We start from the raw sequence: 15,971 nt of genomic DNA, 5'->3' as shown, positions 1-15,971 counted from the left end.
TTTTAACGATCCGATCTCGAGTAGCTCGTGAGTAGCTTGGCTCGTTTGCACCCCTACGTAACACCTTATGAGCCACTTTCTTACCCTTGGTGTTTTTATCAATCCACCGACTCTTTTTACAAACGGGACAAACTTGCAATGACTTGTGTTCCTTCCAGAAGAGAAAACAATTTTTTTTGCACACATGAATTGACTCGTACCCCAAACCTAACTTCTTCAGTTTCTTTTTTGCTAAATAATATGAACGGGGAACCTTGTTGTCTGGTGGAAATGTCGAATGCAACAACTCAAGGAGTTGATCAAATGAACTAACAATCCATTTGTTGTTGACCTTCATATGCATCAGCTTTGCTAAAAAATCAAGGAATGAAAATGTACAAACAGGATATAACTTGGTTTCAACTGCCTCTAACAACTCTTCAAAATCATCATCGGCACCATTACCCCTGTATTCGAGGTTCCTTCATCGAGGTTTATATTGTTTTCTCTCAACTCCCACATAACATCATCAATAACATCAGCCATCTCGTTGCTTGGCGATACGACATCTACAACTGGAGGGATTAAAGATTCACCGTGATATATCCATGTTTTGTATGATTGACTGAAACCATATATACGAACATGACGTCTCATTGCTTTCGGATTCATGAAGTAACGATTATCACATTTCTCACATGAACATCTGGTTTCTCCTTTATGATCTAGGTGTAACATGGACCTCTCGACAAAAGTGTCGAGTCCTAGCTGGAACTCGGGAGATTGACGATGTGGATTATTAGTCCAGCTTTTATCAATAGACATGATGCAATTGAAATATAATTAAAGCTAAAGTTGTAATGACCAACATTAAGTCACTAAAAGTATATTATTTTCTAATTAATTTAATATTTTATTTTTTGTTATTAGTTTAATTTTTTAAAGTAATTTTATTTTATTTTAATATTAACATTAACTTGATTTTAAAACTACTTTAAGTTGATTTTACAATTAATTAAAAAGGTAATTTTATTTTATTTTATATTAACATTAATTTGATTCTAAAGGTAAATTAATTTTATTTTCTTATTAATTTAATATTTTATTTTTTGTTATTAGTTTAATTTCTTAAAGTAATTTTATTTTATTTTAATATTAACATTAACTTGATTTTAAAACTACTTTAAGTTGATTTTACAATTAATTAAAAAAGTAATTTTATTTTATTTTAATATTAACATTAATTTGATTCTAAAGGTAAATTAATTTTATTTTCTAATTAATTTAATATTTTATTTTTTGTTATTAGTTTAATTTTTTAAAGTAATTTTATTTTATTTTAATATTAACATTAACTTGATTTTAAAACTACTTTAATTTGATTTTACAATTAATTAAAAAAGTAATTTTATTTTATTTTAATATTAGCATTAATTTGATTCTAAAGGTAAATTAATTTTATTTTCTAATTATTTTAATATTTTATTTTTTGTTATTAGTTTATTTTTTAAAGTAATTTTATTTTATTTTAATATTAACATTAACTTGATTTTAAAACTACTTTAAGTTGATTTTACAATTAAGCCAATTTCATCCAATTAAAGCCAAACATTAAGTCACTAACAAAATTAAGCACTTTGAAACCATATACAATACATTATTAGAAGTAAGTTGCTATTAATAACCTAATTAAGCCAAATGTATACATCCAATTTGCATATTCCAGTTTCATACAATTAAGCCAAATGTATACATCCAATTTCATACAATTTGCATATTCCAATTTCATCCACTTTACATATTCCAATTTCTTCAAATTTTATACAATTAAGCCAAATGTATAAATCCAATTTGCATATTCCAATTTCATCCATATAACGCCTGTGTTTCTGGGCTTGCCACTTTTAGCAATGTAATAGTCTAGGTTAACCTTTGCAACCCATTTTGAAATAATAAGATTGTATTACTTGAGTATTATGTGTTTTGTGCTTAATTGCTTAATTATGTGGTTTGATTAATTAAGAATAAAAATAAGCGTCAAAATTGAAGTGTAAAATAAACTTAATATCTTTGATTTATGTTGTAGTAATTGAAACGAGGTTTCCGAATATATATAGAACGCCCAAATCTGACTTCGTATGAGGAAGTTATGATTTATCGAAGTTTCGGCTTAGCAGTATGCAGCCTGTTTTACTCGATTTGAGATTGAGGGGTTTTTAGCCAAAGCAATCTAAATGAGAATCGAAGATCTCATTGTTGGTATCGAAGCGATAAAAAGTTAGGCGAGAACGAACGTCAAACGAAGAAGTTATGAATTTATAACGAAGTTTGTCTGTCACGGCCTATTAAAAATAAATAATAAAAATAAAATCAAAATTAGCCGACGAAGTCTAAACAAAAGTTGTAGAGCGTAGTCTCACCTTTCCGTGGATATAAAGAACGTCGAAAACGGAGTTCGTATAAAGAAGATATGAATTTCCGAAGTTTGATAAATAATTTGTATTTATTTTTAAATCAAAAATCCGGCATTATCCGAAGCCAAGTCAGCGGTCCGATCCGACTTACGCCCCGCGTACTCCGAAGAGGGTCGACACTTCGGATGACGCATGCAGTGACGATTTCGGAAGCAGTACGCGCTGCGTACTGCAGTACGCCCCTCGTACTCCGAGGCTCCAGCCTCCTATAAATAGGATCCGAAGGCAGCCAAGTCTTTTGCTCATTTTCTCTCTTCTCTCTCTCGTTTTGCATCGTTTTGCGTGCCAGAAATATCCCGAAGCCCCGGTATCATACTCTAGCCCCGAGGCAAGTCCCGAGATCCCGAAGATCCCGAGAAGTGCGGTTTCCGAGTCGAAGCTCTGCCCGCGAGAAGTTCGATTTTTTAGGAGATCTTCCAGATCTGCTGAGGATTACTACTTCTGCAAGTCGTAGTGTTGTCCGATCATCTTCTGATCAAGTGAGTGTATACTACCTTTCATAAACACGATAATAATACAAGTATGGTTTGAGTGTATTAAGTATATTGTTGTTTATATGTGTGAATGTGTATTCACTTTCTTCTAACTCATAGATATGATTTATTTTCTATGAGATATGTGTTATGTGTGTGTGTGCCTCATCTGTTATGTGAAATATGTGTTGATTAAAGCATGCTATACAGGTTTTTAACTATGTATACAAATGTATATTTTTATCTACTAATATGTTGGGTAGAACATGGGTAGATAGTTGGTGTGTAATAAACAGATGAGAGGCCTCGTTGTTGTTTGATTTAGTCATCTAGCGGAGTTTAGATGACGACCACATACTTTTCTAGATAGTCTTGTGGAAACATTAGTAGGTTCGCCACCTGTAGGTGTTAATGAACTTGGGTGTTCATTCGCTGCACTCCATCCCCCTCATGGTTGCCTTATTTGACTTATATTGTTGAGGTACCCCCGAAGCATGTGTTGTCGCCCCGATGAAATATTCTTAGACTAGGTCCCTTATGATTAGTTGTATTAGGGACATTAAAGTGAGAATAATGGGAATGGGTAATTGGGTTATTGTTGGTTGGTGAAAATTAAATATGATATTTATTGTGGGTTGAAAACCCTATATGCCTACCAGGCTCCCAAGCCTGACCCACTCAGTTTTAATTGTATTTCAGGAAGTGGCGGAAGGGCATGAGATGGATAAACCATCAAGTTGTTTTGTTTACAAGTCTGCATATGTTTATATTTGTTAAATGACTTGTAATGTATTCGTTTATGCTTATTGGTCTGTATCGGAACATGACACCCCGAGTTTTGATTATAATGAAAATACATTTCTTTTATGAAATGCTTTGGTAAACATTGTTTTATCATGTTTTGTTTTTGGGAACAAATTCCGCAACTCTTTCAAATCAAAGGATTTACTCTGAAAATATTTAAAAGCATAAATGAAAATCGGTCTTTTTTGGCCGAGATTTTGGGGATGTCACAATCCAATTTCATACAAATTTATACATCTAAATTTCATTTTAAAGCAATGTGGTATAAACATAAATTACAATCCAACAAATGTATATATTCATGCCAAATTTCATTTTTAAACCAATGTAATCTAAACATAAATTACAAAACATACACAAAATGCATAATAAAATTCCCACAAATCTGAAAAAACACACAATCCAACAAAATGCATACAATCCAACAAAATGCACAACCACTTCATATCTCAAAATAATAACATCATCACTCAACAAAATTGAAAATTACTCATAATTTATCATCTAAATGAACACCAAAACAGAAAAATCATAAAAAAAAAAAAAGAAAAAAGAGGAGGAATTCGACCTTTGATTGGGGGCAATTTCGGAATGTAGCTAAATATCATCGGTTTTTGGGGTTGTGACGTTCTTGGGGGAAGGAGGGGCTAGCACCGGTCTAACAAGCAATTCCTAGTCCACCAAGTTGGAAATTACTCGCGAGATTGAAGACATACAGAGGGAAAAACGAGAGAAAGAATGCAGAAAAAAATGGCAGAAAGGTAGTCTGGAAAGGGATATCTGCGTAAAACATTAGCGGCGACGGGCAATAACGGTGACGCTAGGGCATTAGCGGCGACACTAGGGTAATAGCGGCGACATGTGGAGTGAAAAGTCAGCGCGTCTTTTCGCTTTCCTCTACAACCGTTGGATTGAAAAGAAATCGGACGGTTGGGATTAAAATGACGCGGATCGCTGTAACAAAGCATTAGCGGTGACACCTAGCAATAGCGGCGACATGTAACGCGTCAACTACATGTCGCCGCTATTGCTAGGTGTCGCCGCTAAAAACGTCGCCAGTAATATCAATGTTTCTTGTAGTGATGTCAAATCGTACGTAAGGAGTGGGCTATTTGGTGCTTTCATAATTCCTTTTTATTGGTAGTGTTAAACCTAAAAAGGGTCAAAGCTATGTTCCGGATAAAAAGCTATAGGTGTCGGAAAACTAGTGCCACTTGGGCTATCCGGTTATATGTCTATTTCTTCCATTAAGATGTTCTTTTTTTTTTTTTCTTTTGTTTGGCTTCTTACTAGCCTTTTATAAAAATCTATCGTTCTAAAAACAAAAAATTCTGATTGTTTTGTGTATTTTTAAATAGTCCGGTTTGTATTATCCACCGCTACATTTACCCATTAAAACTCACGCATGAATTAATATCTGTATATAGATATTAGTTTTAGACAACGTTACGATAGATCTACGAATTATCATCTGAAATGAATCAATTAACTTCATTTCAATTGGTATATTAAATGATAAATACTTTTTTTTTTTTTTTTTTGCATTTGATTCAAGTTCTCGAACTAAGCCCGTCTTATTTGTCTACAGCTCTTGGTATAATAAATACACAATTACACATTCACAACATCATGTACGACAATAAAAACAACAATTGCAGAGGGACCCTTTCTGTTGCTAATTTGTTGTCATATTTTCATTCCCTCCTAGGTCGACAATCCATTGCTAGTTCTACATTTTTAGTGACGGGTAGGTGTATAGTTAAATCCATCCCCTGATGAGTTTTCTAATTGTGAATACTGATACTAATCAGTTCCATTCATATCAATTTGTTTCTTCTTGCCATTCTCTTTTGCAACCGATTCTTCTTTTTCTTCTTCCTCTACCTTAATGTTCGCACATTCTTCTTCCTTTGCCTTTGCCTTTGCCTTTGCTTTTGCCTCTTCGTTCTCCTTATACTTCACATCGAAAAAATCAATAAGGCCACCAAGAGCAATGTCAGGATCACTATCCTTCAATAGTTGCTCTGCCACTTCAGCCGGAGTGATCTCTACCTTAACAATTAAATCTTCGATTTCTTCAAAAAGATTGTGTTCACTGATCCCAAGGTAGTTAGAGGCGAGTAGCCGAAACCCACATGGAGTGCAGTATGACATGTTGATGTGAACGTCCATACGACCGGGACGAAGGAGTGCAGGGTCAAGTTTGTCTTTTCTGTTTGTGGTAAATATAATTATCCTTTCGTCACCACAACTCGACCACAATCCATCAATAAAATTAAGAAATCCAGACAATGTTACCTGAAAAATAAAATATAGATATATAAAATTATAAAATTATTAATCTATTCTAATAAATAAAAGGTTTTTTTATCATTTGTCACATTCTCATTCAATTTGCCAAATATCATTTTGTGGTTATGTTGAATTAAATTTTTTTTTTCTACATGTCATTTTATGAGTTTTTCTATTTTAGTAAATTTCAAATAATATTTTAATATAATAATCACAATAAATATAGTAATAAATAGATATAAATTTCATTAATCAATTTATTTTTTGATTTCACAATTATTAAAATTAAAAGTCATTTGTTTCTTTTATTTATTTATTTAAATTTAAAAAGTTATGGAGTAATAAATTATGATTTTTTATTTTCTTATAAATTGATATAACCAAACCATAAATTTCAATTTATTCCCATCAATTTATTTAAGACATAAAAAGTTAATCTAGTGATATAAAATTAAGTATATCTGAATTTTTATAAATATTAAAAATTACTAACCTTGCGTTCGTCATGGTAACCCCATCCTTGATTTCGTCGAGTAGATCTCGGTGGTTCTGCAGTCACACGATCGTGCAATTCCACCGAGCAATCGATGTCCTCCACCACCAGTATCGACCGATTAGCAGTGGACACCAACAACTTCCGGAGCTCCGAGTTTGACCTTACATCAGTCAACTCCAAGTCATAGATGTCAAAATTCAAGTAATTGGCCATGGCAGCGATCAAGCTTGATTTTCCGGTACCCGGCGGACCATACAACAGGTAGCCTCTCTTCCATGCTTTTCCGACTTTCCGATAATATTCTCTTCTCTCTATAAACCTATCTAAATCCTTCATCACCTTCTCCTTAACATCTGTTTCCATAGCCAGCGTCGTAAAATTCGCCGGATGATCTAGATTCACCGGCGCCCACATCGACGGACAGCCGGAACGCACCATCATCGTATCTACAGTGAATATTTTCACGCTTTTCTCTTCTTGTTTCCTTGTTTTCGAGTCATTAATTATAAACGGGAGGTAATCCTTCAAAGCTAGATCCTTGTGTTTCCGATGAAAGGTGAGTTCAAGCATTCGAACATCGGATCCGGTAGATCTGTTCATACCATCGTTCTGGTAATGTTCTCTCGTCGGCGCCTTATTAGACACCAAACACCACTTGAATTTGACTCCGTTGTAGATATCAGTGAACTCTTCGTTGGTTTCCATGGCGACCTTAATGTCTTTCTCGTTAGCGCGCTTGGTGAGCTTCATACGGTGGATCTGAGGAGAAATTCGGGAGGAAAGGTAAAGCTCTGTGGCGTTGTAGATTTCATTTTTTGCAAACCCGTCGAATTCGTAGATCACCATGGTTATCTGTGTGGAGAATTTGTTGATGAAATTTCGGAACCCCAAATGGAGGTAGTCTTGGAATTCAGGAGGTAAGTAATCGCGTGCGACGCTGCGAACCACCATTGCCGCCGCGGCGACAGAACCGATAGTGGAGACGACTGTTTTGGCCATGGCGATTCTGGATTCAGTTGTTGACGAAGACATTTTGGAAATCGAGGGTTGGGATTTAGGGGATTTGGTAAGGATGTGGAAATCAAGGGTTAGCGTTCATTGTGGGAGTGATTGGGGGTTTTTATAGTATTTTGGTACGATACGACGAGGGTGAGTTGACTTGTTGACTTTGATCATGGACGGAGTTTTAAAGTCTCTTGTTTTTTCTAAGAAACTACAAGTAGTCTCTGCCGTGAACCCCAATCAAATCTTTAAAAAACAGAGGTTGCATGGATGCTGAAGTGGAAAGTTTGCAGACATGTAATGATGTAATCAGTTTCCTGATAAAATGCTATTTAAGATATCATTAAAAAATAAAAACATATAATTTATTAACTTTTTGATAATTTGAACCGTTTGTAAAATATTACATTTCAGTAGTATGGTATATAAAACAATACAAATTATTAAATAATATAAAGAACATACTCTGTAGTAATATAGATGAAGAAACGCATTTTATAATGATATAAAAATACAATATTGAATGACATTCAGATTTATATACCGAATATAACGTAATAAAACTTATGATATAAAATCAAAATGAACACGATGAATTATTTATAAAAAGTATATATATAAAGGAAAAAAAACTAATTTATAATGATATAAAAATATATTTTGTGATAAAAAAATTATAGCATGTCGTATTGAAATAAATTTATAAAAGTATATAAATATTTTTTTTTGCATACGCACCATGTTTCCCTTCTGTTTTTATTACGTGTCTAGTCTTGCATTCGATAACCATCAACCTCCCTTCTGTTTTTATTACGTGTCTAATCTTGCATTCGATAACCATCAACCTCGTCCGCTTAGCGCACCCGCATGACATATGGGGTATTTTCCTCATTTTATATATGACACTTAAATGGTTATGCCAAATGTTTTATCCCCATCCCAATCATTCGCTTGTTTACGTCAAATTTTTTTTAAAAGAAAAAAAAAACTCTCAACTTATTAAAGTTCAAAAAACCCTACCTTCTCAACATTCTTCAAGATTCATCAAAGCAACAATGATGCCTTGGAGGATTAAAGAAAACATTGGTGAAATCGACATTGGAAAACATTATGGTAATCATTTTTATGCTTTAACAATTTCATCTAAAACACACATTTTCACTAAGTAAGCCCAAGCTTTCTCCTTCATAATTGGTCATTTCCACAATCTTCTCCATCGTTATTCTATGATGGAAAGTTTAAGATGTTTTCCGGAAAAGAGAGAGGCCAATGGAAAAGAAAAATATTTTGATCTAGTTAACATTGATAAGTTATGTGTTCATGATACTAACGACATGATGAAGTCCATTGGCTATGTTGAGGAGGGTAAGTTGCTCTATTATCACTTCAAAGAACCATTTGTATATTTGGACTTTGGGTTGTTTGCTTTAGCTAGTAGCATTGACATTAGCTACCTAAGAACATACATGGGAAATGTAACATACATGTTTTGAAATCCTGTTTTGTAATGAATAAAATTGTGAAATATTATGTGAAATTGAGTGTTGAGTTCTAACAGATAATTTTTACTAGAAATGAAGTAAAACTATGTTTAAAATCACTAAGAAAATGTTGGAAGTCTTATGAGATTCCAATTAAAAGTCAAATAGTGAAATTTAGCGAAAATATAAAATTTGAAATAAGTAAAATTTTATTATTGAAAGTTGTAAATAATCTCGTTAGAAACTTGTAGGCGAAAACCTCGTTGAAATCCGAGTTATAACGAAGAAGTTATGATCAATCGAAGATTCGCGACAAAACCGACACGGCGCCGAATGACGTAAAAAGTGAGTTTTTGATAAACTACTTTTTAGCCTTAGTGATTCAAATGAAAATCGTAGTATTCGTTAAACCGAGAAGTTCGATAAAAAGAACGCCAAAATCTGACTTGATATGAGGAAGTTATGATTTTTCTAAGTTTCGGAATAACAGTAGACAGTTAAAACCTCGAAATAAAGATCGAGCGATATTTAGCCGAAATGACCTAAACGAGAATCGAAGGTCTCCTCAATAGTAGTACAACAGTAAAAATTCTAACGAAAACGGACGTCGGAAGAAGTTATGAATTTTTAACGGATTTACCTGTCCCGGTCTGTTAAAAATAATAATTTAAAAATTAAAGTCAAAATTAGCCGACGAAGTCTAAACGAAAGACGTAGAGCGTAAGTTATGGATTTTAGAAGATCGGGGCTCAATTTCCGAGAAATTATGGATAAGACCCGGGGAAAATGGAGCCCGTATGCGAAAGTTATGGATTTTAGAAGATCGGGGCTCAATTTCCGAGAAATTATGGATAAGACCCGGGGGAATCTCGCATGAACAGCATCCGCTCTACCCGGATCCGACGCGTGTTGCCTTCCGATTCGTCCGAAGCCGCGGCCCAACCAGCTTCCGACGCACCTCGCACCGCTGGAGTCGTCCGAGCCGAGCCGTCTGGCGTCTGACCCTCGCATCCGAGCCAGCTGTTGCGTCTGAGCCTCGCTGCTGCACCATCTGCCTTCGCCTCCTGATGCCGCGTGTTCCTTCTGCCAGCGCACCCTCCGAACCTCGACCCTATCAAAGGAGGGCTGCTAGCCTTCCCGGGTAATCTTTAAAAATTGTCATATTTTACCCCTTTTCCATATTTTCTTCATATTAAAATTCCCCGAAGCCCCTGTATCGATTATAACCCCCGAAATACGCCACGAAGTGCCCAAGAAACCCGGAAAATTTATCTTTTCGGTTTTTGAAGCCCTACCTTCGCAGAGCCCGGTTTTCAATTAAGCTTCCGGCTTTCAACATAGAAAGTCATATTTAAAGCCGAAGCACTGCCCAAATTACTATTTTGACCCCTGGTTAATTCAAGGTGAGTTCAATATGTAGGAACAATTGTATGTTATGTTTTATATATGCTATGTGCTTTTCAGTGTTATTATTCCAAGTTAATTTCCCGTGTTATTTTATTCGCTATTTTTATAGCAAAAGTAATACCTTTGACCATGTGATCAGTGAAAGGACTTAGATTCACATTGGTACAGGTACGTAGCCTTTGGCCATGTAGAGCATGTCTCCGTAAGAGAATTACTTCTATTCTATGGCATTGGCAACTGGTTAGACAGGGCTATAAGCTTGAAATCTACCAAGATGTTAATCAGAAATCTTATGTCTTCTGTGCCATTTGGGCTAAAGCTTTATTGATATATATCAAGTATGGAAATTGTTATGTCTCATTGATTGTATACCTTTGAAACAAGTCATTGATGGATATGGAAAGTTTAACACATGATTCACATATGCCTTCGTTGCTCCTTGTTTCTCTTTGCTTCTGCCATATTGAAGTATATATATATGGCATAACGTTATATTGTATCTATTATTGAACTCACTAACCGTCACCGCTTACCCTATCAATGTTTAACAATTGCATGTGATAAGTAACCATTATGATCATATACTGTTGAAAGATTTAGAATAGTTTGTAATAATACTTTTGTACTTCAGCCTATGTTTGTATAAATTACAATATCCTGGGTAGTTATGTATTATATAACACTTTGTAATAGTCGGTTTGTATCCAGTAGTTTGTAACCTCTTTATCAATGTAAAATATTGTTTTTATGAATATGCAAGTAGCATGTTTTGGAGTAATAGTATTGTGAAGTATGAAAGTTTTGGTCTTTCAGAAATACGAAAGTTGGGGTCTTTCAGGAAAATAGATGAAGTTTATATTAATCGTAGTAAAATTATGCCTAATACATATATTTAATGTCCCTTAACCCGAGTAAAGTTAGAATAGATGAAAATTTTGAACCCCTTCATGTTTTAGAAGACTTTTCTTGAAATGGAAGGACTCTAAAATAGGGGACTGTAGTGGTTCTAAGAAACCTGAAGTTTGGTTAACAAAGAAATGCAAAGTGCCCAAAGTATTCAAATAAACAAATTGTTAATTTCCACATAAGGTTCATTTTGCTAATAATGATCTTAACCCATCAAAACAACAATCATTATTTACTTGGTTTATGCAAAAGGTGTTTAACACAAATACTTAGAGTTAGACCATTATGAGTGGACATTTACCGATCCAGATTTATTACTTCATTACTGGGATCCAATTTGACTGACAAAAAACCACTGTACATTATCTGTAAATTTTCAAGGTAAACGTTTTTCTTGGTTGTTTCAATTTCATCACCCGTATGAGCTAAAAAAACTTGTTTTCATATTAAATCATTGTTCTAATGACAAAATTGACTTATTACCTCCGTGTTTCACTTTCATCATCTATAGGAGTTGTCATTTCATTGAACTGTTGGTCGACAGCTGGCACCATCTTTAGATGTATCTGCCAAGAGAGATGTTAATAGGCATGTCAATGGTGACAACAACATAACTTAAATTTAATACTAAATACAAATTAAATGTATATGTTCTTTTTGAATGTTATAATATTTAACTAACTTTTACGAAATATTGCTTATATGTTGTTTTTGAATGTAATAATATTGAACTCACTTGTATAAAATATTGTTATTATAATTTCATCAGTTTAAATACTTTATTAAAAAAAACACAACAAAAAACATCAAACACACTCAAATTAAAAGATACCCGTATGTAATAATATATTATATCCACCTAAACCACCATGAACCAAAATACAAAGAAGGGGGCATATAAACACTTCAAAATACAATTTTCAAGGCTAGGGTATCAATTGTTTTAACAAAAACATATTTAGACATCCAACCACCATCAACTGGTGTTAGATTTCACCATCCTACAATTAGCATTCAATTGCACATGGATACAACTATAATTATTTTAGAACATGACATGTAGACATGCATTCTCCATTTCTTTGTAAATATGGAAAACACATAAGCTTAGGAGAATAGTACTCATATATTTTATGTCTTATATAACAAGTAGAACCTAAAATTTTGATAAAGAGAAATAGGATCTACCTGGGCTCATTATCACCGATCCAAGTTTTTGCCGCATATACCAGCATCGTATGTCCACTTTCAACCTATCACAATCCTTATTTCATTAAATCATTGAATCTTATGTTAAGCAACTATTATCTCTATGGATACATAAATCAAGATTTAAGTCACCTGAAAGTATTATGGACTAGGACATATGAACGTTAAAAAGTTGCCACTCAAAAACTAAAATAGGTAAAAACACGGTAGTTAGCAAAGGCAATCTTATTCTTAAATCTTACTTGGTTCTTGTCAACCCTTGTCCTTCCTACTGCAAGATATTCCAATTCCAAGGAGAAATATACCAAACACATAAGCTTGTCTTCAAGTATCTACAAAAGCTAACCAACATTATCAAAAAAACTAAGATAATAGAATTGGTATGAAAAATTCACAGATAAAAAAAACTTTATCAGAGGAGAACCTCATATGTCACGTGGACCAAATTTTCCAGTCCCCATAATTAGATTGAAGGTGTTTATAGTTAAGCAACATCAAGAAATACAACTTCTAGAAACTATGTTTCCCCAACACAAATTCTTCAACAAATGAAGAGAAGAAAAAAAAGTGATGTTTACAAAGGAAACATCAAAACTGGAGGCAAAATCGTCAACTATTGTTCCATTTGCAAATTTCTTGTAACTAACTCGACATACCAGGAAAAAAAACCCAGAAATAAATAATCTTACCAGGAAAAGACCCGGCATCAGAATCATCTAGATATGAAACATCTTCAAAAAGGGTTGAGATGAGTAAAATTAACCTAAAATCAAAATTAGATAAAAAAAAGTTGATTCTAGATTTGAACCATGATAAATATATAAACAACTTCAAGATTAGTAAAATTAACCTAATACCGAATATAGATCCCGTTTTTTCTTTAGAATACAATGAATAGAAGTTAAAAAACTCACATTTCTTGTTGTTTCAGTACTGGAGCCTTAAATGATGTTTAACCCTTCTAGTGTCTTTAAACTTGATATCCCTTCATTCAACAGAAAAACGCCAGGGGAAGGATGGATCCAAAATCTAATAAGAAAAGAACACATTAAATACATAAAATCTTAGCAGATTGAATGGATTTCAATTTCAAGGAGATTGTGAGATCGAAAGGAGGAGGTAGGGTTTCCATAGGATGTAACGACGACGTCAGGATGGTGGTGGTAACAGATGCGTAAGAAGGGTTATGGTCACATAGGGATACCGAAGATGGAAGCGAGTAAGGAGATAGATAGAAGAGATGTTGTTGGTACGATGGTAGTTTGGGAAGAAGGCGAATCAGCGTAGTGGACAACGGTGGTGGTAACGATGGTGTCAACATGAGGTAATTGTGATTTAGGGTTTCTTGATGAAGACGACTGATTTAGGATTTTAATGAGTGAATGTGAGTCTAGGAATAAAAAGTATTATTTAATTCCCAAAGAAATTCAGTAAACAGTTCATGTAGATGTATTGTATTGGATAATAAGTTGTACATGAAGTAGTAGGTATTGTACCTCTTAAATTTGAAGAAACATGCAATATGCTTAATAATATAGTGTATATATATACACACACACACATATATATATATATATATATATACATATATATATATATAAACAAAAGTGTTATGGTTTTATATGAATTAATTAAAGAATAATCTTAGTTATTGTAAATCCCTGAATTATAGGTAGCATCCCTAATTTATAGGAATTAACATTGATTGTACAACTAGGACATCCTATGTAATTAGCCTATAAATAGGCAGTTTTCCTCTGGTGAATAAATTATCAATTCATTCTAAAAGCTTCATGGTGTCAGAGAAGTAGAAGCCTCTTTTTCTCCTTCATCTCTTCCAACAATCTTTGATCCGACCTTCTCTTTCTTCAATAGATCTCAAGCTTGGTGACAAAAGCAATATCACATCAGATGCTTCTTTACATCCTTCCACCTTCAATAACCTCAACATCTATGGTTCATCCTCTCACAGTAATGAACTTGTATCTCTTGTTACCAGTCACAAATTCAATGACCATAACTTTCTTCAATGGTCAGAATCTATGATGATGTATATTAGTGGAAAAGGAAAGGAGGAATATCTTGTTGGAGAGATCGAGACTCCAAAATCAGATGATCCAAAGTACAAAACATGGAAGGCTAATAATCACATGATCAAGTAATGGTTGATCATTTCTATGAATAATGATATAAGAGAAAAATTTCTTCTATATGCGACTGCAAAAGAACTTTAGGATGCTGTCAAAGAATCCTACTCTAATTTTGAAAATACATCACAACTTTTCAAGATTGAAATCGCCCTTTATGACCTCCGCCAAGAAGACACCTATGTCATGCAATACTTTAACACTCTTACTCGGTATTGGCAACAATTAGATCTGTTTGAAACCTATTCTTGGAAGTTTACTGATGACACTACTCTATACTGAAATATCGTTGAGAAAATGAGAACTTTCAAGTTTCTTCATGGACTCAATAAAGAAATTGATGCAGTCAAGAGTAGTATCATGAGTATCGAGCCTATTCCTCATGTCAAGGAAGAATTCTCATAGGTTCAATAGGAAGAGAGCAGGAAAATGGTCATGCTTGGTGCTTCCTCTAATCCATTAACTCAAGATTCTTCTGCTCTTGCTACCCGAGGACAACAAAAGGGACGACCATGGTGTGAGCATTGTCATAAATATGGACATTATTGAGAAACATGTTGGAAACTTCATGGAAAACATGTTGATTGGAAACCAAAATCATGGAAAGACAAAGAAACTCATGGAAATATGGTTGTTACTCCTTCAGGTTTTGTCGAAGGAAAATAGGACACATCCAAACCATCTCCTTTCACCAAAGAACAACTGGAGCCACTTTAGATAATTCTAAGTCAGTCCATTCAACCAAATACCACTCTTGGTATAGGGTTGTTGACCATTAAAGGTAACCATTCATTAGCCCTTATGGTCAGTTAACATCATATTAACCCTTGGGTTCTTGATTCTGGAGCATCATATCATATGAAAAGAAATCCACGTATTGTTTCTGAGTTTCATGCAAGTCCAAAACATCACACAATAAAAATTACAGGTGACACATCCTCCAAAGTTCAGGGTGTGGGTTCAGTCAAAATAAACCAAAATCAAACCCTCAAATCTATTCTTCATGTTCTCAAATTGGAATATAATTTACTTTCTATTCGTAAAATTACATGTGAACTCAATTGTGTCGCTAAGTTTTACCCAGATATTTGTGTGTTTCAGGACTAGGGTTCGGGGAAAATGATTGGAAGTGCTAAGACATGTTATGGGTTCTATGTATTACAAGATGACACTCTTTCTGTCGGGACATCTCAACAATTCAACTTGTTCTCTTTGAATAACCACTCTCGTTCCAATAAATATAGTAATATCATGTTGTGGCCCTATCGTCTCAATCCCTCATTGTTTATTAATAAATGTCC

General features: G+C 34.0%; 1 protein-coding gene across 1 annotated transcript; it reads right to left on the bottom strand.

Moving 5' to 3' along the window:
- Positions 1 to 5,285: 5,285 nt before the first annotated feature.
- Positions 5,286 to 12,567, bottom strand: LOC145072824 (AAA-ATPase At3g50940-like). The gene is made up of 4 exons (XM_079019298.1): positions 12,503 to 12,567; positions 11,798 to 11,880; positions 6,516 to 7,793; positions 5,286 to 6,028 (listed from the first exon to the last, which is right to left on the bottom strand). The coding sequence occupies exons 3-4, from the start codon at positions 7,548 to 7,550 to the stop codon at positions 5,534 to 5,536; spliced, it is 1,530 nt and encodes a 509-aa protein (XP_078875424.1). The 5' UTR covers positions 7,551 to 7,793; positions 11,798 to 11,880; positions 12,503 to 12,567; the 3' UTR covers positions 5,286 to 5,533.
- Between the last annotated feature and the right edge of the window lie 3,404 nt (positions 12,568 to 15,971).

The sequence above is a fragment of the Lactuca serriola genome, chromosome 9, assembly GCF_051521515.1.
Source record: "Lactuca serriola cultivar US96UC23 chromosome 9, Lser_US96UC23_V15, whole genome shotgun sequence".
In the NCBI taxonomy this organism is placed as follows: domain Eukaryota; kingdom Viridiplantae; phylum Streptophyta; class Magnoliopsida; order Asterales; family Asteraceae; genus Lactuca; species Lactuca serriola.
Note: the sequence above shows the minus strand (reverse complement) of the source record. Positions and strands in the feature narration are given on the sequence as shown.

Coding starts and splice junctions, on each gene's coding strand:
- LOC145072824 (XM_079019298.1), bottom strand. CDS start 7,550: ATGTCTTCGTCAACAACTGAATCCAGAATCGCCATGGCCAAAACAGTC. Junction 6,029..6,515: donor GTTACCATGACGAACGCAAG/GTTAGTAATTTT, acceptor TTTATTTTTCAG/GTAACATTGTCTGGATTTCT.